The sequence below is a fragment of the Mobula hypostoma genome, chromosome 25 (genome assembly GCF_963921235.1).
Source record: "Mobula hypostoma chromosome 25, sMobHyp1.1, whole genome shotgun sequence".
In the NCBI taxonomy this organism is placed as follows: Eukaryota; Metazoa; Chordata; class Chondrichthyes; order Myliobatiformes; family Myliobatidae; genus Mobula; species Mobula hypostoma.
The window spans coordinates 20,471,841-20,494,666 of NC_086121.1; the positions used below are offsets into that span (position 1 = coordinate 20,471,841).

At 44.8% G+C, this 22,826-nt stretch overlaps 1 protein-coding gene across 1 annotated transcript; it reads left to right on the forward strand.

Annotated features, from left to right (window-relative positions):
- Positions 1–1,830: 1,830 nt before the first annotated feature.
- Positions 1,831–11,810, forward strand: kiaa2013 (KIAA2013 ortholog). Its single transcript, XM_063032998.1, has 3 exons — positions 1,831–3,413; positions 6,724–7,577; positions 11,257–11,810. The coding sequence occupies exons 1-3, from the start codon at positions 2,444–2,446 to the stop codon at positions 11,272–11,274; spliced, it is 1,842 nt and encodes a 613-aa protein (XP_062889068.1). The 5' UTR covers positions 1,831–2,443; the 3' UTR covers positions 11,275–11,810.
- The last annotated feature ends 11,016 nt before the right edge of the window (positions 11,811–22,826 follow it).

Sequence of the window (22,826 nt, forward strand, 5' to 3'; positions counted from 1 at the left end):
GGCTATTTGGCCCATCAAGTCTGCTCCAATATTCAATCATGGCTGGGGCCTTTTATCCCCCGCTCAGCCCCAGTCCCTGGCCTTCTCCCAGTAACCTTTGATTCCGTGTCCAATCAAGAACCTATCGAACTCTGCCTTAAGTACACCCAATGACCTGGCCTCCACAGCTGCCTGTGGTAATAAATTCCACAAATTCACCACCCTCTGGCTAAAGAAATTTCTCTCTTTCAAATGGACACCCGTCTATCCTGAGGCTTTGCCCTCTTGTCCTAGACTTCCTGGTGTTACTGTGGTACCTCTAATTCACAGTGCTCCTTGTCTGGCCTAAGAGGGCTTTTATTTTATATTCACAAGATCACAAGACAAAGGAGCAGAAGTAAGCCATTCGGCCCATCGAGTCTGCTCTGCCACTCCACCATGAGCTAAACTATTCTCCCATCTAGTTCCAGTTTCTGGCTTTTTCCCCATCTCCCTTGATACCCTGACTAATTACAAGATCATTGGTAGTCTATTTTCTATTTCCAGTATACTAAACTTTTTAAAATCATTTTCTGCACCTGCTCACCTCATTTTAATGATCTGTGTACACAAATCCTTTAAGTTCTTTGCACCAATATTAGCATTTCATTATATACTTCATTATCTATCCAGATCCTGACCCCGATCTGGGCCATACCCTCCAAATATCCGGACCTGCCTCTCGGTTTTTTTGCACTACCTTACTTTCCCTTTTCTATTTTCTATTTATGATTTATAATTTAAATGTTTAATATTTACTATTGATTTGTACTCCAGGGAGCACGAAGAGCAGAATCAAATATCGCCGTGATGATTGTACGCTCTAGTATCAATTGTTTGGCGACAATAAAGTATAAGGTACTTTGTTCTATATATTTTAATCCAAATCTTCACATTTGCCAACACTAATCCACTTGTAACAGTTTTGTCCATTCATCCAATTTACTAATACCTTCTTAATTTAATTACCTGCTAAGACCCTCTCAAGCACAGTTCGTAAGAAGCATTAAATTTGAAACACATGAAGGAATAATAAAATATACAGACTGCTCAAAAAGCAGATTACACACCGCATAGATGCACCCTACATATATTTAAAAGCATGATAGATGACGGGAGGTCGTTTCTTCGTCTGAAGAGCCTAAAGCTCCAGGTCAGAATAAATAGGTAGTGAGTTTACGACTGAATATAGGGAATACAGTATCTCTTTCAAAGAGTTAAAAATCCTTGGAATACTGCAGAACGTAAAATCGTGTTTGCTCAGCAGCTCAGAATATGAAAGCTGGGTATCGATGGATGTCTGGATACACTCCAAATCAAAAGTTGTGAGAAATAGCATTGGGATGTGTTACGTTTTGAAGTTACAGTCGGATCACAGAGATCAGTTGCACAATTGTCACTCTTGTTTAAATCAGCCACTGAATTCAATCTGTCCCTCAACCAGGGTACTGTCTCTGAACCCAGACACAGACTGGAAGCGTGGTGCACAGCAAAACCCAACATTTTATTGGAAGAACCTGGATCAGTTTGTCTGAAAATCCCTTATCCTTTTGTAACGACTCGACCCGAACCCGCTGTTGGTCCGGATCCTGCCCAGGGAGAAGACACTCGCCACGGTGGACCGGCGGCGCGCCCCTCCCGGGGGCGGGGCCTGCGTGCGGGGGGCGGGGCCTGAGGAGGGGGCGGGGCCACCGCGCTTGGTTTTCATCCGGCCTCCCATTCGCTCGCGAGAACTGCTGTCGCGAAACATCGGCCCTATCGCGGCACTTCCGCGTGAATCTCACCAATGGCAGTAAATCCAACTGACGACAGTGTTGCTGCCGGAGTAACAGGAGCAGGAAGGCGAGCAGAAGTGAATAGAATTTGATGTGAAATCTGATAGCCCCACTGAGGTAGTTTAAATAACGAGGTCGGGTGGGTATAGATGGTATTGAGATATTGGGCGATGAGAGTGAGAAAGAAACAGAGTGAAACGCTGAGGGCAGCTCAGGTGGAGATTTATTGAGAGTGGGGTTGAGCCAGGAAAAGGACAACATAATTAGGGGAAAAGCAAACTTTCTCTTGTACGTGCAATATATGGAAGGGGGAATAGATCAGGGCTTAAATCGCAGTAAGTATAATTAACCAAGTTCTCTTCGACCTACTAAACAAGAGAAAGCACTTAAATTAGTTTAAGAAGAGAATAAAGGGATGGTAATACTGTAACTGACATCATTAGGGTGTCCTTAAAAGTGGAGCATAATTGTCATGTGGAGTTGAGGGGGAATTAAAATAGGAAAACAAAAATAGGTTTATTGATGTATTTTTCATACATATTCTCTCCTGAGAGCTGACAGGAAGGTATCACAGAGTCTGTGGAATAGCAGACAGTTTGGGTTGGAGGCTGGAAGGGATAGGACAAAGGGAAGGAGCTAGCAGCCTCAAGATGTGGTTTCAGCAGCGTCTGAAGGGGCTGCCAATGCTACTGTCCAGCAGCTGGGCCAGGAGGATGCTGGCAGGTCTAGGGTTCCTGCTAATCTTTTACTGGTACCTGACTTCAGAAGGTGGATTCAAGCTGTTTCCCGGGTCAACAGATCCCAAGACAGTGACAGACGCTTGTCTTCAGAAAGAAACCCAAGAGTGGAAGTTAGATGTGGACCACGGCAATGCCATGATCAGTCATATTGATGGAAATAGCCCAGGACAGTTATCTGGCCCAGCTGTGGTTGGCAATGGTCATTTAATCGTGGATGCTCTCTCTAATCAGCTTTGGGTGGCATCGTCTCCTGCCTCCTCAGGTGTTGCAGCTGTTCACCTGACAGACTATGTACCTCTGGTGTCTCTGAAATCACTAAATGTTCGCTCAACGTCCAGAGCTGCACTCGTCCGGTTCCAGGAGGGAATGGTTCACTTACTACAGTGCATCCAAACTGGGTCATCGCACAAATCCCGGGAGTGTGTCACACTTCGCGAAGACGTGATTGTGCATCGGAGCCGGCCCCACCTGATCTTGCAACGGATTCACATCTCCAACCCTAGTGAGAGAGCGACCGTCTTGGAAGTCAACGCGCCACCCATCGTGGGGAGCAAGTTCTCCTCCAGCCTGGAGAAGCAGAACGACCAGGAATTTGTCCTCTTAGCCGGGAGAGTACTGACAGAGAAGAGGGAAACCATCCTGGTGGTTGTGGCCACGGAGAAAGTGGCACCCAGGCTGCAGGTGGCTGTTAAGTCTGAATTTACGGAGCACGTCCTCTCAGTGGTCTACACCCTCGAGTTGTTGGACTTGACGAAGGTGGAAGAGTCGTTCAGCAAACTGCGGAAAGCAGCCAAAGCAGAAATGTCCGAGTTGCTGAGACTGGGAGCAGAAGCACTCTACCAAGATCATCAGAAGGTGTGGGGTGATTTAATAAACTCAGGTAGGCTCCACTGTGACAGCTTCAATAATTCATTGCCAGGTACCTAATCTTCTGCAGTGTTGCCCTCGAACAGAGAAAAAGGGCCAGTCTGGCCATGCCCTGTGACGCTTTAGTCTAATTCCATCTCTTCTCCAATTAATTTATTTTTGTATAAGCAAAGAGGCCCTTTTGCTGAGAACAGTTTTAATCAAGTTGGTTTATTTCTGTTCGAATGGGCTAATATGGTGCCATTAAAAAGTATTCAGCTCCCAACCCTTTGTTCACATAAGTGAGTATTACAACCAGGGATTCTGATCAACTTAACTGAGCTTTTTTTAAATTTGTGAAACCTGTGCTTCTCTTTTTTCCACAGTACAGCCCAAAAAAAACCAGTGAAAATTGTAAAGCATGAAAAACTCGCATTTCTAAAACTGAGATGTCAGCAGTTCGAAAGTATTTTCCCCCCTTTGCTCAGTCCTTAGTTGGACCACACCTCTGTTTAGATAAGTCTCAGTTAGCTTTGCACAAGGAATGGAGCAAGATTTGCCCGTTGCTCCTTGCAAGTTGCTCAAGCTGTGCCGGGTCGGTTGGGGAGTGGCGGTGCACAGCGATCTTGAGGTCTTGCCAGAGATGTTTGATCGGGTTACGGTCAGGAGTCTGACTGGGCCATTCAAGGCCATCAGTTTTCTTCAGCTGGAAGCCACTCCGTAGTTGCTCTGGCAGTGTGCTGTGGGTCGTTGTTCTGCTGGAAAGATGAGCTGCCTTCCCAATTTAAACTTTCTGGTAGAAGATAGCCAGGATCACCTTAGCAGCATTCATCTCCCCAACTCCACATGACAATTATGCTCCACTTTTAAGGACACCCTAATGATGTCAGTTACAGTATTACAATCCCTTTATTCTCTTCTTAAACTAACTGGATTTCCAGTCTCTGCTGCTGAAAAATATCCCCACAGCATGATGCTACCTCCACCATACTTTACCCGGCCGATGCACAGTAGTAGATTTAAACCACATGTACTACTTTAAAAAAAAGCATATCCTTGCCCGTGAAGACTTTGCAAAGCATCACTTAGACGATACTGTAAAGATATGGGAGAAGGTTTTGCGGTTGGATGAGACTAAAGTGGAACTTTTGGGCCTCAACACTGAGCAATACATGTGGTGTAAATGTTACACTGTGCACCATGCTGTGGGGTTCTCTGGAACCATTCCAGAATCTAGTGATTCTTGAAAGATGGTTATTAATGCCATCACAATCTCTTCAGCCACCTCTTTTAAAATCCTGGTGCAGCTTGAGCAATTTTGCAAGGAACAATGGACAAACTGTGATCCTTCACGTTGTGCAAAGCTAATAGAGACTTATCCAAAAAGACTAGCTGTAATAGCTGTGAGAAGTGGGTCAATTGCGCATTGAGCAAGGGGGATGGGTACTTTTGAACTGTTTCATTTCAGGTTTTGAATTTTTAGTTTTTCATGCTTTACGATTTCCCCTGATTTTTGGGCTCTGCTGTGAAAAAAGGAGCATATGATTCACAGATAAAAATTTTCAGTTAAATTGGACAAAATCCCTAGTCGTAACACTTGTTGGACAAAGGGTTGGAGGCCGAATACTTTCTCAAAGCACTATAATTCTGACTCATACAGGGAAGTTCTCTGATGGACCGGTCACTTTGGCTTCAGTGGAAGGAGCAATACAAAATGGAGCCATTGATATTTGTATTGAACTTGCCATGTGGAGCCAGAACTGGGAAAACATTCTTATCCCTGTAAGCATAAGTACTACACCTGTCCCTACACCTCCTCTCTTGCCACCATTCAGGGCCCCAAACAGTACTTCCAAGTGAGGCAACACTTCACTTGTGAGTCTGTTGGGGTCATCTATTGCATCCGGTGCGGCCTCCTCTACATCGGTGAAACCCGACGCAGATTGGGGGACCGTTTCGTCGAGCACCTCCGTTCTGTCCGCCACAACAGACAGGATCTCCCGGTAGCCACCCACTTCAACTCTGCTTCCCACTCCCATTCGGATATGTCCATACATGGCCTCCTCTACTGCCATGATGAGGCTAAACTCAGGTTGGAGGAGCAACACCTCATATACTGTCTAGGTAGTCTCCAGCCCCTTGGTATGAACATAGAATTCTCCAACTTCCGGTAATTCCCTCTCCCTCCCTTCCCCTATCCCTATTTCACTCTGCCCCCTCCCCCAGCTGGTTACCACCTCCCTCATGGTTCCGCCTCCTTCTACTACCCATTGTGTTTTCCCCTATTCTTGCTTCACCTTTCCTGCCTATCACCTCCCTGCTTCCCCTCTCCCACCCCTTTATCTTTCCCCTTACTGGTTTTTCACCTGGAACCCTACCAGCCTTCTCCTTCCCACCCTCCCCCCACCTTCTTTATAGGGCCTCTGCCCCTTCCCTCTACAGTCCTGACGAAGGGTTCCAGCCCGAAACGTCGACTCATCGTTTCCACGGATGCTGCCCGACCTGCTGAGTTCCTCCAGCATGTTGTCAGTGTTGCATAGGAGCAGAATTAGTCCATTCGGCCCATTGACTCTGCTCTACCATTACAAGCTCAAGATGTGAAGCTTTGAAAACCAATAGACCTCTGGTTCCTACCTTTCCTATAATCTAAACCAAGGCCTGTCACATCCTTCCCTGCTCCAGTCTGTGCTCTCCCTCTATCCACCCCCGACCCTGAAAGACTCTCCAACCCAGACAGCCCTCCCATCCCCACGGTTTAGATTGGACGCCCCCATTTGCGGAGAGCTGAGTCTTTGTCCTGCTTCCTCCCAGAATAAATGTGACTCGTGATGCAATAGGTTCACATCATCATTTGGCGATTCACCTCCAGACAGCACTGACCCAAGAAGTTTCAGCTGGGCTGGTACAAATCCATCAGTGTTTTTGGGCTCCTGGCCAGGGTGTTGAGGTGGGGGCCCTCCTGCAAGGGGGCTCGTTCGAATATTTAAGGCCTACACTTAAAGAGCCCTTGATGTTTATGCATGAATTTTATTGTTTGGGATTGAGTTGAAGGTAGATATTGGAGTATGTTTCTGCAACAATCCATTCCAAGAACCGGTATATACCTGGACTTGGGGCGTCAATATATTCACAGCCCCTGCCATCTTTTTACTTCACCCTTCTGCTTTTTTCTCCCTCCCCCGCCCCCCTGCTTCCACTTTCTCAATTTCTCCTCGTTCCTCTTGCTAGTCCCAGATTGGGTCATGCTGCCTGAGAAATTTACCTGCTGTAGTTGTCAGTGTGCTGATTCAGTGTAGCCCGGTAATGTTGAAATATCCGTGGTGAGCTGCCTCTTTCTGTTGCAGGCGTGGAGATGAAGAAGATTACGGATTCACACACTCCCTCCAGCGTGATCGTGAACAGGACGCTCTTCTACGTCCTTTCCACGTCGCCGGCTCCCCTGCTGGACCTGCAGAGCGGGGCCGAAGAGCGGGAGAAGCTGGAGGCCAGCCTGAACTACGCTGACCACTGCTTCAGCGGCCACGCCACGATGCACGCGGAGAACCTGTGGCCCGAGCGGATCTCTGACGTGGCTCACCTGCTGCAGCTGTCCAGCCTGTGGAGGCTGACCTTGCAGAAGCGAGGCTGCAAGAGCCTGGTGGCCGCTGGCGCCCACGGCATGATGCAGGGCATGGTGATGAGTTTCGGGGGACTCCAGTTCACCGAAAACCACCTCCAGTTCCAGGCAGACCCCTCGGTTCTGCACAACAGCTACCTGCTGCGAGGGATTCATTACAACAAGGACCTGATCAACCTGGCTGTGTTGCTGGATGGAGACGCCAAGCCGTTCCTCCACGTCTCAGTCAAACCTCAGGAGAAGCAAGTCAAGCTCTATGGCTGTGAGGCGGGCTGCATGAACGACCCAGTGGAACTGACTGCTGAACTTAAGGGGCACGTGTTTCCCGTCATGGTGACTCGGCCAATCACTCCCTTGTTGTACATTTCAACTGATTTGACTCACCTGCAAGCACTGAGGCACACTTTGCACCTGAAGGCAATCCTTGCCCATGAGGATCACATGGCCGAACAGTATCCGGGGCTCCCCTTCCTCTTCTGGTTCAGCGTGGCATCACTCATCACCTTGTTCCACCTCTTCCTCTTCAAGCTCATCTACAACGAGTACTGCGGCCCAGGTGCCAAGCCGATATTCAGGAGCAAGGTATAAACCTAACGCGGGTGCCCTGTCTCTGCTTGCTCACTGGGAGCAGTCCTACGTTTGGACTCCTATAATCTTTCTCTCTGAGGTGGGGTTACCCGTGAGTCTCTGGTGCTAAGCGGGACTTGTTATTCTTCTTCGGTGACATTTTTCACCTCTTCAAAATTATCCTGATTCAAAGAGGAACCGTGCCCTTCCTGAGTGACATGTATCAGCTTCTTAGTTCGCAGTAGATCTAAGCAAGGTTTGAGCCTTGTGTTACTGTAATTAAGTGTGCCAGGCCCTCATTAAGTACCCACACTGATCACACGCTATCACTTTTATTCCAGCTCATTGTTCGGAGTGTTTGTGGTGTGCACACAGTTTGGCGAAGGGTATTCTCTACTTAACAGAAGTTATGTTTTGGGTGATTTTTGTGCAAAGGAAGTGGGAAGACAAAACCGGATGCTTGAGTCCTGAGGGTGATGAAACAATGCCTGTGTCCTGTGTCACCAGTCTGTCTACCGGGAGTGATTATGTGCAGAAAGTGCAAGAGTCTCTGTGGATCCACAAAGACTCTGCACTGGGGTGGGAGTCCCGCTGAGGATAAAGACAGACAGAGGGAGCTCAGTAAGGTCAGGATTATAGAACAGCATCCGAGTGGGTCAGTGAATGAGGAGCAGAACCCAGTGGATCCAGTAAATGTAGAAAAAGATCTTTGTTCTAATTGTGCAGAGTTGGGCCTCAGTGCCTCCAGAGATCTGGAGCAGAGTCTCCATGGAGTGTAGTATGGGGCTCAGTAGAAACTGCATTTATTCAACGTTAGCAACTTTCTGTGCGGAAAAAAAGTTGTTCCTTCTGATTTGAGGAAGTAAAGTTTTGAAGAACTTACAGCATAATTTCCAGTAGGTGGGTGAAATGCCCATGTATTGCTGGTCCTGTTATTGTAAGAATCTAGTCAGCTCTGCAATATGTCTATTATTGAAAGCATCACTTCCAGTAGGTGGAACTTCCCTCATGTTGCTGCTCCTGTTATCGTAGGAATCTAGTCAGCACTGCAGTATGTCATTATTAAAAGCTACACTTCAGACCAGACTCGTTTCATAAATGACCCTGTTCATTTATCAGCAGGTGGAAGTAGACTGGCCTTTCGGTCAGTTGAGATTAATTTGCCAGAAGGATGTTGATATTTTTATTGTCTTGCATGTAGTGCCTAAGTGTTATTATCCAAAATGGATGATGGACTGGCCCTGCAACTAATCCTACTTATCACACAGACTGCGGCCAGGATATTGAATGAGGTCTGATTATGTTATGGTGGAACTGTGCTCTAAGTATACTCTACGTGCCTGATTCAAGAATTAACAAGATGTGAAATGAGTGAACAGTGGATAGGTTACACTGAGGGAGAAGATTTGGTGCTCGGGAATTCATCAAGTGATTTGTAAAAGTTTGTATATCCTCCCCAGGGAATGTGTGGTTTCTTCCAGGTGCTCTGGTTTCCTCCACAGTTGAAAGATGTATTGGTTAGTGCAGTGGTCCCCAACCTCCGGGCCGCAAACCAATACCAGGCCGCGAAGAATGGAGCGGTGCGGCGGTAGCCGGAATGCACCCTGCAGATCTTTAAGAAAAAAGCCAAAATAAACAAGGTAATGAATTAGGTGCTGCCCGGCATGTAATTAATTAGCTTGTTTATTTCGGCTTTTTTCTTAAAGATGTGCTGGGTGCGTTCTGGCTACCACTGCATGCTTTGCGGCCCGAAGGTTGGGGACCTCTGGGTCTGTGTATTATTTGGTTATTGTAAATTGTCCCATGATTAGGCTAGGGTTATATTGGAGCTGGCAGTGTAGCTCAAAGGGCCTATTCCAAGCAGTATCTCTTTAAAAAAAAATTAAATTAAACTGCTGAGATGCAGGGACCACTAGGTTCCATGTTCATTTCTAAAAGCAGATGCTCTCTTTCTGATTGCTAATATGTTTGGAAAATGTCAGCTGTCCAATTTGTGTGAACATGTGATGTTGGTTAGCTGGCTTCCACTGCTACAATTGCAATGTATGAAACTAATACCATTTGCAACAAACCAATAGAAAAAGGCCCTAAAGGCCAGCTAATGTCTAGGAGACTGCATGGGGTGATACGTCAGAAGCCTTGTTGAGTAGGATGGCAGAGAATCGACAACGAGAAAGACAAGTTGACAACCTTATTCAAAAGAGTGGTTCTTCCCGGCTGTACTTGTATGGGAAGCCCCTTTCATTCTTCCTGTGCTTAGTATTAGCTGGGGATAAGTGGCAGAAGCGAATGGTTAGAATCTCCCATGGCTGTTTGTCGGTGGGGTTTTGTTGGTTTTATTTAAAGACTGAGCTTATTTGTGAATGTATTGTGTGCGTCATATTCACTGTATTTCACAGGGGCCCTCAAGTAACTTTGAATCTGATCAGCCCAACAAATAATGAGACCAATAGCCAGCCTCTCCTTTACAAGTAAATCTTGTTCTGACATTGTTCTTGTTTAAGGAACTAAATGGATCTTGGCTTTACCTGAGTGGCTTTATAAAGACTCACGTTCCTTTATGCTGCTATTAACCATGACATTATTATTGCCCAACTTCAGCTTGTGCTGTTATTAGAAGGCCACACTGTTCGTGAAATACTCATTTCAGATCGGGTTCATATCACATTCTGATATTTAGCAGCAGCTGGCAATGAATTGTCCTTCAAACTAGATGTGAGATACATTTATGAGGATATTATTTACTTTTATTGTCCTGCATTTAGTACCCAAGTGTTATTTTCTCAAATTGATAGAGCACAAGCTGCATTCTGCTCAGCTGTGTGTGTGTGTGTGTCCGTCTGTCCGTCTGTCCGTCCGTCCCTGTCCACTCCTGCCCACTAGGTGTAGGCTGCATTCTCCCTGTTCTGTTGGCTTGCTTAAATGAAAGTCCCAATCACAGGCTCACCTTCTGCTGCTGGGTTCAAATGGTGGTTTACAAAGCAACATCCACAAAGCCTGGGAGCCAGCTTAGTCACTCTGACTGTAGATAATGTGTGGTATAAAATGTATTTTTAAATTGCTAAAGCCACACTAAAAATAAATTACTGTATTATCCATTATTACTTCCGGGTTGTTAAAACTGTTCATTTTCCTAATCATTCACATTTACTACTTTTCATAAACACAAGAGATTCTGTAGATGCTGGAAATCCCAAGTAACACACACAAAATGCTGGGGGAACTCAGCAGGTTCAAGCAGCACCAATGGAAAGGAATAAACAGTCTACATTTTGTGCCGAGGCACTTCCATCAGTATTGTCCAGATGAAGGATCTCGGCCCAAAACGTCAACTGTTTATTCCTTTCTATAGATGCTGCCTAACTTGCTGAGTTCCTCCAGCATTTTGTGTGTGTTAATCTATACTTCTCCCTGCATTGTCATACCTCCCATTGTAATTGCCCTGAACACTGGCACCCAAAGCACCATTCATTCTTGCTGCTCTTTGCTGTTACTCAGTTACACCTATTGTTACTGTCTCCTCTTACCTGTGATTGTTAGTGTTGCTCACCGTTCACTTTCTGGGGCTGCAGTCAGCATCGTAGATGTGCACTTGTCTGATACATTTCCTCCGGCTTCTTTTGAGTTGTTTTTTATGCTGTGTAATCAATTTCCACGTCTGTTGGTTACAGTTTTCTTTTTGTCAATTAAACAGGATGTCATAAGAATTTGATGAAATGATTCTTGTCCTTTATCATCACCTCGTCATGTGGCTGTTAACATCTAGGGTTAGAGGAATAGAAGGTGACGCGGGCATCAACGTCAGCTGAGAGCATGTCTACAAACCAATTTTTTTTTGATGAAGAGCACTACTTTAATTTATTTTGCATTAAAGATGTGATTAGACACTGGATGTTAGACCAACCTGTGGCACACAGCTGTTTGGTGTTAACTGTTCATGCTGAGATTCTGCTGGTGTTCCAGCTGGAAATTCTTGGCTTCATCTTTGTCTCCAGTAACAAGTGACCTCGCATTTTCCAGTGTGATATATGCTGTGCAGATCCTAGCATTTTGATGAATCTGTATTAAACTAGCTGCATAATGTTTTCATTGCAAGATTGAAAATTTTCATTGAGGAAAAGAACTATGGGGGAAGAAGGTTTCTGATCAAAAGTGATTTGGGGTGAAATTGCTGTCTGATTTTTCTTTTTCCTAAGGTTAACAGTTTGAAATAAACAACATAATTGCAGCAAATGACTTGTGGTTTGATTTTTCGATTGAATGAAAACAGATCAGATCTAATGTTAGTGAAGTTTTTAATAATTCATTACCAGCATTAGTGGCTTGCACCACTGTGAGGATTATGCAGGTGCCGTGGCCTGTCTTTTATCTGCACTCTTTCAGAATCTCAAAGCTGCTGTTAATTTCATGCATTATTTAATTCTAACTTCTATTGTAAATCACTTTATTGAGTGGTTGGTGTTGCTTTGAATTAAAGTAAAAATTGTAAAAGTTTCTGGATACTCAGGGGTTGAGCTGTTAACCTCAGGAGCTGGGTTCCATTCCTGGTTCAAATCTTACCTTGGTTACAACATAAATAGGCACGAGTATACTTCACCACGCCTTCGAATTGGATGATGCAGGACACATGAGACATAGAAGCAGAATTAGACTCAACCCCATTCTTCTGCCTTCTCCCCCTAACCTTTGAAGCCCTGAATCATCAAGAGCCTCTCAAACCCCACTGTAAGTGACTTGGCCTCCACAGTCATCTATGGCATTGAATTCCATAGATTCACCAATCTCTGGCTAAAGAAATTCCTCCACATCCGTTCTAAATGGATGTCTCTCTATTCTGAGGATATGATCTCTGGTCCTCCACTCACCCACTATAAGAAATATCCTGCCCACGTCCACTTTATCTCGGCCTTTCAATATTTGATAGATTTCAATGAGATTCCCCCCCGCCCCCGCATTCTTCTAAACTCCAGTGAGTACAAGATCAGTGCCATCAAATGCTCCTCATATGTTAGCTCTGTCATTCTCATGAGCCTCTTCTGGTCCTTCTCCAAAGCCAGCACAACTTTTAGATAGGTGGCCTGAAACTGCTCACAATACTACAAGTGTGGTCCGACTAATGCATTATTAGGTCTCATCATTACATCGTTGCTCTTATATTTTAGTCCTCTCAAAATTAAAGCAAACATTGCCTTCCAATACAACTGACTGAACCAGCAAGTTTAACCTGCAGGGAATCCAGGATAAGGACTCCCAAATCCCTTTCAACGTCCCTACACTACATTCTATCTGCCACTTCTTTGCCTGTTGGTCCCCATCTGTCTAAGTCCTCCTGCAAACTCCCTGCTTCCACCCTTCCACCTATCTTTGTGTCATTTGCAAACTTGGCCACAAAGCCATCAACTCTGTCACCCAAATCATTGACACATTGAGTGAAAAGAAGCAGTCCTAATACTGACCTTTGTGAAATACCGCTAGTCACTAGCAACCAACAGAAAAGGCTCCCTTTATTCTCACTCTTTACATCGTGCCAATCAGCCAATGTTCTTTCTTTTCTGTAATATTATGGGCTTTTGTTAAGCAGCTTCATGTGTGGCACCTTGTCAAAGGCCTTCCGAAAATCCAAATACACAACATCCACCAATTTTCCTTTGTCTATTCTGCTTGTTATTTCCTCAAAGAATTCCAACAGGTTTGTCAGGCAAGATTTTCCCCTAAGAAAATCATGCTGACTTTGGCCTATGTTATCATGTACCTCCAAGTACCCAGAAGCCTCATCCTTAACAATTGACTCATCAGCATCTTCCCAACCATGGAAGGCAGGCCAACTGGCCTATAATTTCCTTCTCCCTCTTTCCCTTCTTAAAGAATGGAGTGATATTTGCAATTTTCCAGTCTTCCAGAACCTTTCCAGATTCGAATAATTCTTGAGAGATCATTGTTAATGCCTCCACAATCTCTTCGGCTACCTCTTTCAAAACCCTGGGTGGTAGTCCATCTGGTCCAGGTAACTTGCCTGCCTTCAGGCTTTGCAGCTTCCCAAGCACCTTGTTCTTATTTATAGCAACTGCACTCACTTCTGTCCTACCCCCCCCCCCCCCCCCGCCCAATGCTCTCAGATTTCTGACATACTGCTAGGGTCTTCCACAGTGAAGACTGACACAAAATATGTAATAAGCTTGCCCACCGTTTCTTTGTCCTCCATTACTACCAAAGTACACTCTTGTCTCTCTTTTACTCTTTATGCATCTGAAAATAAACATTTGATACCCTCTTTTATATTATTAGCTAGCTTGCCTTCATGTTTCATTTTTTCTCTCTTTATGACCTTCTGTTGGTTTTTAAAAGCTTCCCAATCCTCCAACCTCACTATTTTTTGCTATGTTATATGCCCTCTCTTTTGATTTTATAGCTGTCTTTGAGTTCCCTCATCAGTCACAGTTGTGTCATCCTCCCTTTGAAATACTTCTTCATCTTTGGGATGTATCTATCTGCACCTTCTGAATTGCTCCCGGAAACTCCAGCCATTGATATTCTGCTGTCATCCCTGCTAGTGTCCCCTTCCAATCAACTTCTCTCTCATGACTCTGTAATTCCCTTTACTCCACTGTAATACTGATACATCTGACCTTGTCTTCTCCCTCTCAAACTATAGTGTGAATTCTATCATATGATCATTGTCTCCTTAGTGTTTTTTTTTAACCTTAAGCTCCCGAATCAAAGCTGGTTTATTACACAACACCCAATCCAGAATTGCCTTTTCCCTAGTGGGCTCAGCCACAAGCTACTGTAAAAGCCATCTCATAGGCATTCTGCAAATTCCCTCGCTTGGGATCCAGCACCTGGCTTTTGCAATTTCCTGCACATTGAAATCCCCCATGACTATCGTAATGACTACCCCTTTTACATGCCTTTTTTTTAAATCTCCCGTTGAAATTTATATCCCAAGTCCTGACTACTGTTTGGACCTGTATATAATTCCCATCAGGGTCTTTTTACCTTTTGCAAACAAGAGAAAATCTGCAGATGTTGGAAATCCAAGCAACACACACAAAGTGCTGGAGGAACACAGCAGGCCAGGCAGCATCTATGGAAAAATGTACAGTCAGTCAACGCTTTGGGCCAAGACTTTTGCAGTTTCTTAACTTTGCCCATAAGGATTCTCTTCCACATATTTGTTACCTCTTTCTAAGGATCTGATATTTTTTACCAACAGAGCCACCCTTCTACCTTCCTGCCTGTCCTTTCAATATAATGTGTATCTTTGGACGTTAAGCTATGATCTTCTTTCAGCCATGATTTAGTAATGCCCACGATGTCATACCTGCCAATCTCTTAACTGGACTACACAATCATCTACCTTATTCCATATACTGTGTGCATTCTAATATAACACCTTCTATTCTGTATTCACCACCCTTTTTGATTTTACCCCCATGTTACACTTCAGCTCATCCTACTGACTGCAATTTTGCCCTTTCATCTGACTCTGTTTTCTCACGGTCTCCCTACACAATGCATCTGCTTATTTATCAACTGCCCTTTCAGTCTGGTTCCCATCCCCCTGCCAAATTAGTTTAAATGCTCCCCAACAGCTCTAACAAACCTGCCCACAAGGACATTGGTCCTCCTTGGGTTCAGGTGTAACCTCTCCTTTTTGAACAAGTCATAGCTTCCACAGAGATCCCAATGATCCAGAAATACGAAACCCTGCCCCTGCAGCAGTTTCTCAACCACCCATTCAAATGTACTATTGTCCTCTTCCTGTCCTGACTAACCAATGAGTAATCCAGAGATTACTACCTTGGAGGTCCTGTTCTTCAGTCTCTTCCCTAACTCCCTATACTCACTGCACAGTACTTCTTCCCCTTTTCTACCTATCTCACAGGTGCCAATGTGCACCACGCCCTCTGGCTGCTCTTGAGAATAGTCTGCTGCTGCTCTGAGACATCCTTACCTTAGCACCTCGGAAGGAATACAGCATCCTGGTGTCTTTTTTGTGGCCAGGGAATCTCCTGTCCCTTCCTTGATCAAGCCTCCTATCGCTATCACATTGCCTAACTTTACCCTTCCCTGCTGAGCTTGCGAGCCGGGCACAGTGCCAGTGCCCTGATAGATTATTCCACCCCCCCCCAGCAGTATCGAAAGGGGTATACTTATTGCTGAGGGGGAATAGCCACTGGGAGACCCTGCATTACCTGTTTATGCCCATTACTTCTCCCGATGGTCACCCATCTGCTACCTGAAGCCTGCAGTCTAGAGTGTGACCGGCTCAATAAGAGTCTTGTCTGTGAGGTTTGCAGCCTCCGGGATGGTCCTGGGTACATCCAGCTTCAGCTCCAATTCCTTGACCTTGACAGTCAGGAGCTGAAGTTGGGTGTAGGTCCAATAGATGTAGTCGTCAAGGAGACCATTAAGTACCCTTCAATCCCACATCTTGTTGTTGTTCCTTCTCGTGTCTTGTGGCGCATCAGGCAGGATTTTTGCCATTTCTTTAGAGCAATATTGTATACGCTATCCAATGCAATGAGAACTGCACAGATCTGTATATCGGTGAGACAAAACAATCACTTCACAAACAGATGGCCCAACATAGGAGGTCTAACACCTCAGGTCAAGAACTGGCTGTATATCTACACCTAAAGGACAAGGGATATTCCTTTGATGATAACAACGTGCACATTTTGGACAGGGAGGATAGGTGGTTAAAGAAGCCATCTTTGTCAAACTGAAAGGGTCTTAGCCTGAAACATCGACTACTCTTTTCCACAGATGCTGCCTGGCCTGCTGAGTTCCTCCAGCATTTTGTGTGTGTTGCTCAAATATTACTTGGTTGCTTAAGGTTGTCATAGCCAAGGGAGGTAGTGGGGATAGGCTTCCCCTATCTATTAAATGTTCCCAATGGCGTGCATCTCAAATTGTCTCTGACAACCAAGTCCAGCTCCTAGCCTTCATGTGTGGCTTAGCTACTAAGCCCAGAGGAGCCTTTTCTACTGACAGGAGAAGGAGCAAAGGTGGGTTACTGGCACCTTAAAACCAGTCACTTTGGCATTTGGGGCTCATCAGCCACAGTTGGCAACCAATCTAGGAGAAGGAAAATTCTGATCTCAAACCTTGCAGTTATGGGGAAGGATTCAGGAGTAAACTCTGAGGTAAAATCTGGAACCGGAGTCCCTAAGGCAGTCCTACGTTGAGTTCAACACTGACTGGCAACTCCTGCGATGCCACTGGTGCCAAACTATCGGTCTCTGCTGTTTCTTTGGATTCATCAGCTGTGTGGAGATGGGGAGCCTTGTGTATTCTGGCTCATTCTTGCTTGTGTTATCACGTAGACAGCTGGAATGCAACATCCATGGTTGACCCTGACCAACAAAGGACCTCAATATAATACTTGCCCTGTCCAGTTTTGGCAGACTGAAGTCCTTGAATAGTAAGTACCCTTTTACTAATTTGATGTAGCCTGTGACAAACGTTATGTTCTTCAGCAAAGTGGCGTTTTGTTCGTTTCCTCCTTTGATCTGTCTCTTAATCAGTTTTCTTGCCTGCCTTCATACCATTCATACTTTGACTTTCACATCCACCGTCAAGTTCCTAATTTTCATCATCATAATTCAATCAACGTTACCAATGTTTATTTATTTATCGAGATACAGCACGGAATAGGCCCTTCTGATCCCTCGAGCCATGCTGCCCAGCAACACTCTTTCCCCCCCCCCACCAGTTTAACCCAATTTACAATGGCCAACCAGTATGTATTTGCACTGTGGGAGGAAACCAGAGCACCCAAAGAAAACCCAAGTGTTCCATGGGCAGGATGTACAGACTCCTTACAGATAACTTCAGAGTTGAACTCTGAGCTCCAATCCCCCTAGCTGTAATAGTGAAATGCTAACCCCTGTGCTTCTGTGGTGCCCACAATGTCCAGTGAGGTTTAACCACCCCCCCCCCAACTGGGCCACATGCTTACATTCTTAATTTTTTTAAAGAGTCATTGAAAAGTACAGCACAGAAACAGGCCCTTTGGCCCATCTAGTCCATACTGACCTATTTAAAGTGCCTGGTCCCATTGACCTGCACGCAGACAATAACCTCCCCATACCCCTACTATCCATATACCTATCCAAACTTCTCTAAAACAGTGAAATCAAGCTCACATGCACCACTTACACTGGCAGCTCGTTCCACAATCTTACGATCCTCAGAGTGAAGAAGCTCCCCCTCAAGTTCCCCTTGAACTTCTCACATTTCACCCTTAACCCATGACCTCTGGTTGTTGTCCCACCCAACCTCAATTGAAAAAGCCTGCTTGCATTTACCCTCATAATTTAGAAAACCTCTGTGAACACTCCTCTCAATCTTCTATGTTCCAAGGAATACAGTCCTAACCTATCCAATCTTTGCTTATAACTCAGGTCCTTCAGTCCCAGCAACATCCTTGTAAATTTTCTATGTACTCTTTCAACCTTATTTACACCTTTCCTGTAGTTGGTGACCAAAACTGCACACAATACTCCAAATTAGGCCCCACCAATGTTTTATACATAACATCCCGTCTGCTGTACTCAATACTTTGATTTATGAAGGCCAATGAGCCAAAAGCTTTCTTTATGACCGTATTTAAAAGTGGTGTAACATTTCAATGAATTATGGACCTGTATTCCCAGATACCTTTGCACTCCCCAGTACCTTACCGTTTACTGTGTAAGACCTACCCTGGTAGGTCCTACTAAAGTGCAACACCTCGCACTGAATTCTATCTGCCATTTTTTCAGCTGGTCCAGATCCTGCTGCAAGCTCTGAGAGTCTTCCTCACTGTCCACTACACCCCAAATCTTGGTGTCTTGTAAATTTGCTGATCCAGTTTACCACATTATCTTCTAGATCATTGATACAGAAGACAAACGACAATGGAGCCAGCACCGATCCCTGTGGCGCTCCACTAGTCACAGGCCTCCAGTCAGAGAGGCAACCATCTACTACCACTCTCTGGCTTCTCCCACAAAGCCAATGTCTCATTCAATTTACTACCTCGTCCTGAATGCCAAGCGACTGAATTTTCCTGGTCAACCTCCCATGCAGTCCCTTGCCAAATGCTTTGCTAAAGTCTATTTTGATTATTTTTTACAAATAATATGAAGGCAAAGTCCCAAGAGTGAAAATAGACAAAAAAAATATTTTTCTAAGGTCCCTTTACTCCATGGGTGTTCAATTCGATTTAATATTATTTCCCTTCTCCTTAATTAAATCCAAACTCAATCTTAAACTTTCCGTTTTGAATCCCCACTTTTGTCTGTCTTAAAAATATCCATTCGTTAGACTTAGTTATTTTAAAATCAGTTTTACTATGCAGTTTGTGGCAATACTTTGATGATTTAAACAGCTCTTCTGATCTACTTTAACCATTTCACAATATGCTGTTATCATGTAACTATCTGACTGAGACCTGTTCCGTTTGTTCATTATATGCCGTGTCATATGACATGGGCAATCATGGGCTTTCCATGACTATGATTATTCTTGGTAATTTTTTTTCTACAGAAGTGGTTTGCCATTGCCTTCTTCTTGGCCGTGAAATCAACGACGGGTGACCCCAGCCATTAGCAATACTCTTCAGAGATTGTCTGCCTGATATCTGTGGTTGCGTAACCAGGACTTGTGATCTGCATCAGCTGCTCATATAACCAGCCACTACCTGCTCCCAAGTCTCCATGTGACCCTGATTGTGGCTAAGCAGGCCATTACGCTTTGCCCAAGGGTGACCTGCAGGCTAGCGAAGGGAAAGAGCACCTTATACCTCCTTATTAGTACAAAATCTGCATGCCGTACAACGCCACAGCATATAGCCTCACTCGCAACATTTACTGGGTATTTCCAAATTTCCTTACAATATCAGAGGTACTTTCAGCCAATCAGCTAGTAGAGCAATACTATTCCCAAACTTTGCCCCATCAGCTCCCCTCACTACCACTCACCTACACACCAGGAGCAATTCATAGTGGCAAATAACCTGCCAACCTTCTTACTTAGAGCAAGACTTTCGTCTTTGTTCAAATTCTTTTCCTCTAGTTTTATTTCAATGGCTTCCTTCACCAGGAAACCCAACATCAAGGAGCACAGGAGGTGTATCTGTTTGGGTTACCCAGAGAAATCAGCAGCAGCAGAACACTGCATTCGCAATGGCCATGGGATTGACTTCGACAGCAAAAAGCTACTGTGCCGTGCCAATGGCTTTTGGGACCGCCCGGTTATGATTCTGATTACAGCGGTGTGACAGTTTTAGGACACTCACGATGTTGAGGCAGCTGATAAAATATGTTGTACCAAACTACTGGAATGTTCTCTTAAAGGCATAAAGTAATTAGCCTCTCCAGGTGGTGAGCCATAGTGATAGATTTATGAATACGAATGGTCAGTAGAAGAAATATGGCAACCAATAATAGGCCTGTTGGGTACAGGTGGCCTTAGGCAGGAATGTGACATTGTTTAATTTGTCCAATCTAAGGGGTTTTAAAAAATTATATTCAGATACTGACGAAGGGCAGAGGTGTAATTGCAGATTCAGTGGTGAATCTTTCCAATCCTCTGTCCAAGAGGACTGTGAAATTCAGTGGTTTATTCATTCAAAAATAGATGGATTCCTCTGATATCCAGAAACTCTTCTTCTTTATCCCTTAGCTCTCAGTAGAGCCAAGGCCATCGATAACCTCCGGTCTCCATCGTCCGAAGTCGATGGTACGGTTGGAGTTCATCAATGTTTGTGTACAGTAATCCATCGTATCCACTTGACTGGGGATTGACCCATACAGCAGAGCTCTGTCTGTTGGCGGCCTTACTCGTTTCCACCTCTCACTATGGGAGGCACGGAGGTTGGACTTTGAGAGGCCAATATCCGGAAATTTATCAAAAGTTACTGGGGAAAAGGAGAAGAAAGTGGTAATGAAGCAGAGTTAGGTTTATCATCACTGACGTAAGTCATGAAATGTGTTCTTTGCAGCAGCAGTACAGTACAGAAATAGGAACTTGCTCATGAATGCTGAGGACACCGATAAGGTACTTAAATATAAACTCTTGTCGGGCTTCCAGGTGGGTACGGGTATCGATTGAGTACGGCGTTTCTTCCTCCCTTCCATTCTAATTCTGACTCCTCATCTTTTTTTTTTCTCTCCAGTCCCGCTGAAGGGTCTCGGCCCGAAACGTCGACTGTACTTTTTTCCGTAGATGCTACCTGACCTGCTGAGAATGTCCAGCATTTTGCATGTGTTGCATCTGCCGATTTTCTCTTGCTGAGTGTTCGCCAGAGGGCGGGCTAGTTCCATAAAACGCCTCCGCAGAACGCACCACGCCAGCGTGTCTGCACTTCACCACTCACTCGCGAGTGCTTGGATTCACGCTCACTCGGTCAATGACTGGGGACCGACCCCTCACAATTCAGATTGCAGCCGCGCGGTTTTATTCTCTCCAGTATATTACGTATATAATTTACATAACAGCTCCCAGGAGCTATGAAAACTGGTCAATGCTAAGTGTGGACGAGCTACCGGGAATCGTACAAGAAAACTCCCGGAAGGAGAACTTTGGCTGAATTTGATTCAATTGACAGGGTTTACTATCAGTACCGTGCATCACCCACAAGTACAGTGTCCCCATCATTGTTTCGCTTTGAGGTGGTAAATTGGTGGGTGGGAGGGGGAGAACGTACGATAGTGTTAGTAATTTGGAGAACCCATTCCACCTCCACAGAATGTTCTAACAGAGAAATAGTCCTTTTCAATCATCTATCCACATCAGCCACCCATTAACATTCCTCATATTCTTAGACTTACACCTCAGACTGTGAGTCCCGAGGTGGCCGATAAAGCCGTTGCGGGAACTGGAGCCATTTTCACAGATGGGTTGTGAGCTACCGGAGAGACTAGGTCGATGGATAATTTATGAGGTGGAGCACCCCTTCCAGCACTGAAGAAGCTCCGCGTAGTCTTGAAGTGTGGACTCAATGTTCTCTTTACTATCTTGAAAGTTTGGTCTTCACCTTGAATAGCACCGACACAACGGGAGCAAGAACAGGGGGACTTATCCGGGACAGAATCAACACTTGCTGAAGGGAAGACCTCTTCAGAAACTACGCTGACCTTGGTGTATGCACCCTACACTCCATCTGACCAAAGTCAACTAAATCCAGCCTTGCTACCACACTCCTGACCGACAAAGTCAAAGGATAAATTTTAGCCTCTCTTTTCACTCCACAACCTCTTTAATGTTCATGGACATTTCTTTAACAAAAGTTTCCCGTGAGGTAGCCCATGTTTTAACAATTCATGTGCTTCTTACACATAATTCTTTCTTACTTACTTTTCAATTTTTGTCTCTTGCTCCCTTTCCACCCAGCTGGTTGGAAATTACTTCTCGTTTCCTTCAGACTTCAGCTGCCCCTTACCCAAGTGTCACAAACTTCTCTTCATCATCTTAACTCATTATCACTGACAGTACCCCAGTCAATCTAAGTAGTTGCCTTTACATCCTTCCTACTATCAGGGCCCAAAATGAGGGCACAACGTTCCTGCCAGCGTCCAGCTGAGACTGTACAATTTACAATACGATTATCAACTGTATAAGTGGCAGAGGGGCTGCTTCGTTTGGTGTTCAAGTGCTCACTGAGTGCACAAATGGAATAATTTGGGCAAGGGACTGTTATTAAGGATGCTTTCAGAAATGCTCACCATACTGCAGAACCTTGCCCAGTTTAGAATAGGAGAAGGTCTCAGCTGGTTTGTCTGCTCCTGAATCTCCTCAGCGCTAGACATCAAAAGGCTGCTAATAAAATGCCACACTGTGCGAACAAACAAGCTGATTTCCAATTGCAGAGCAACGTGAATATTCAGTTGTGGAGCCGAGCAACCATGTGGAGAATAAATCATTACATGGAACAGAATCACATAGTATAAAATATTTTAAATGGAGAAGGTTTAGTGCAATTTGTAGCCTTAACCCCCAAAAGTACAAATTCAGTACAGAATCTACATGTGCTGTGATACAGTTTTCTAATGTACCCAACTAGAGGACCAATTCTGCCAAATTAAAAATACAAATTTTTGGAAATATTCAACAGGTCATGGAACTGCTATGGGGAGCGAATGAGTAAATGTTACTGGTCACAACCTTTTGTTCAAACTGAGAAAAATTAGAGATTTTTAAAAAGAGATTCAGAGAAATAAGGAAGAAGAGTGAACTAAGGGAACGGCTTGTGATAGGGTTGACATTTTGCAAGGG

What these genes read in the sequence shown, in the direction of transcription:
- kiaa2013 (XM_063032998.1), top strand. Translation starts at nt 2,444, where the DNA reads ATGTGGTTTCAGCAGCGTCTGAAGGGGCTGCCAATGCTACTGTCCAGC. An exon ending in GGGTGATTTAATAAACTCAG is followed by an intron (nt 3,414 to 6,723) that starts GTAGGCTCCACT and finishes TTTCTGTTGCAG; the next exon opens with GCGTGGAGATGAAGAAGATT.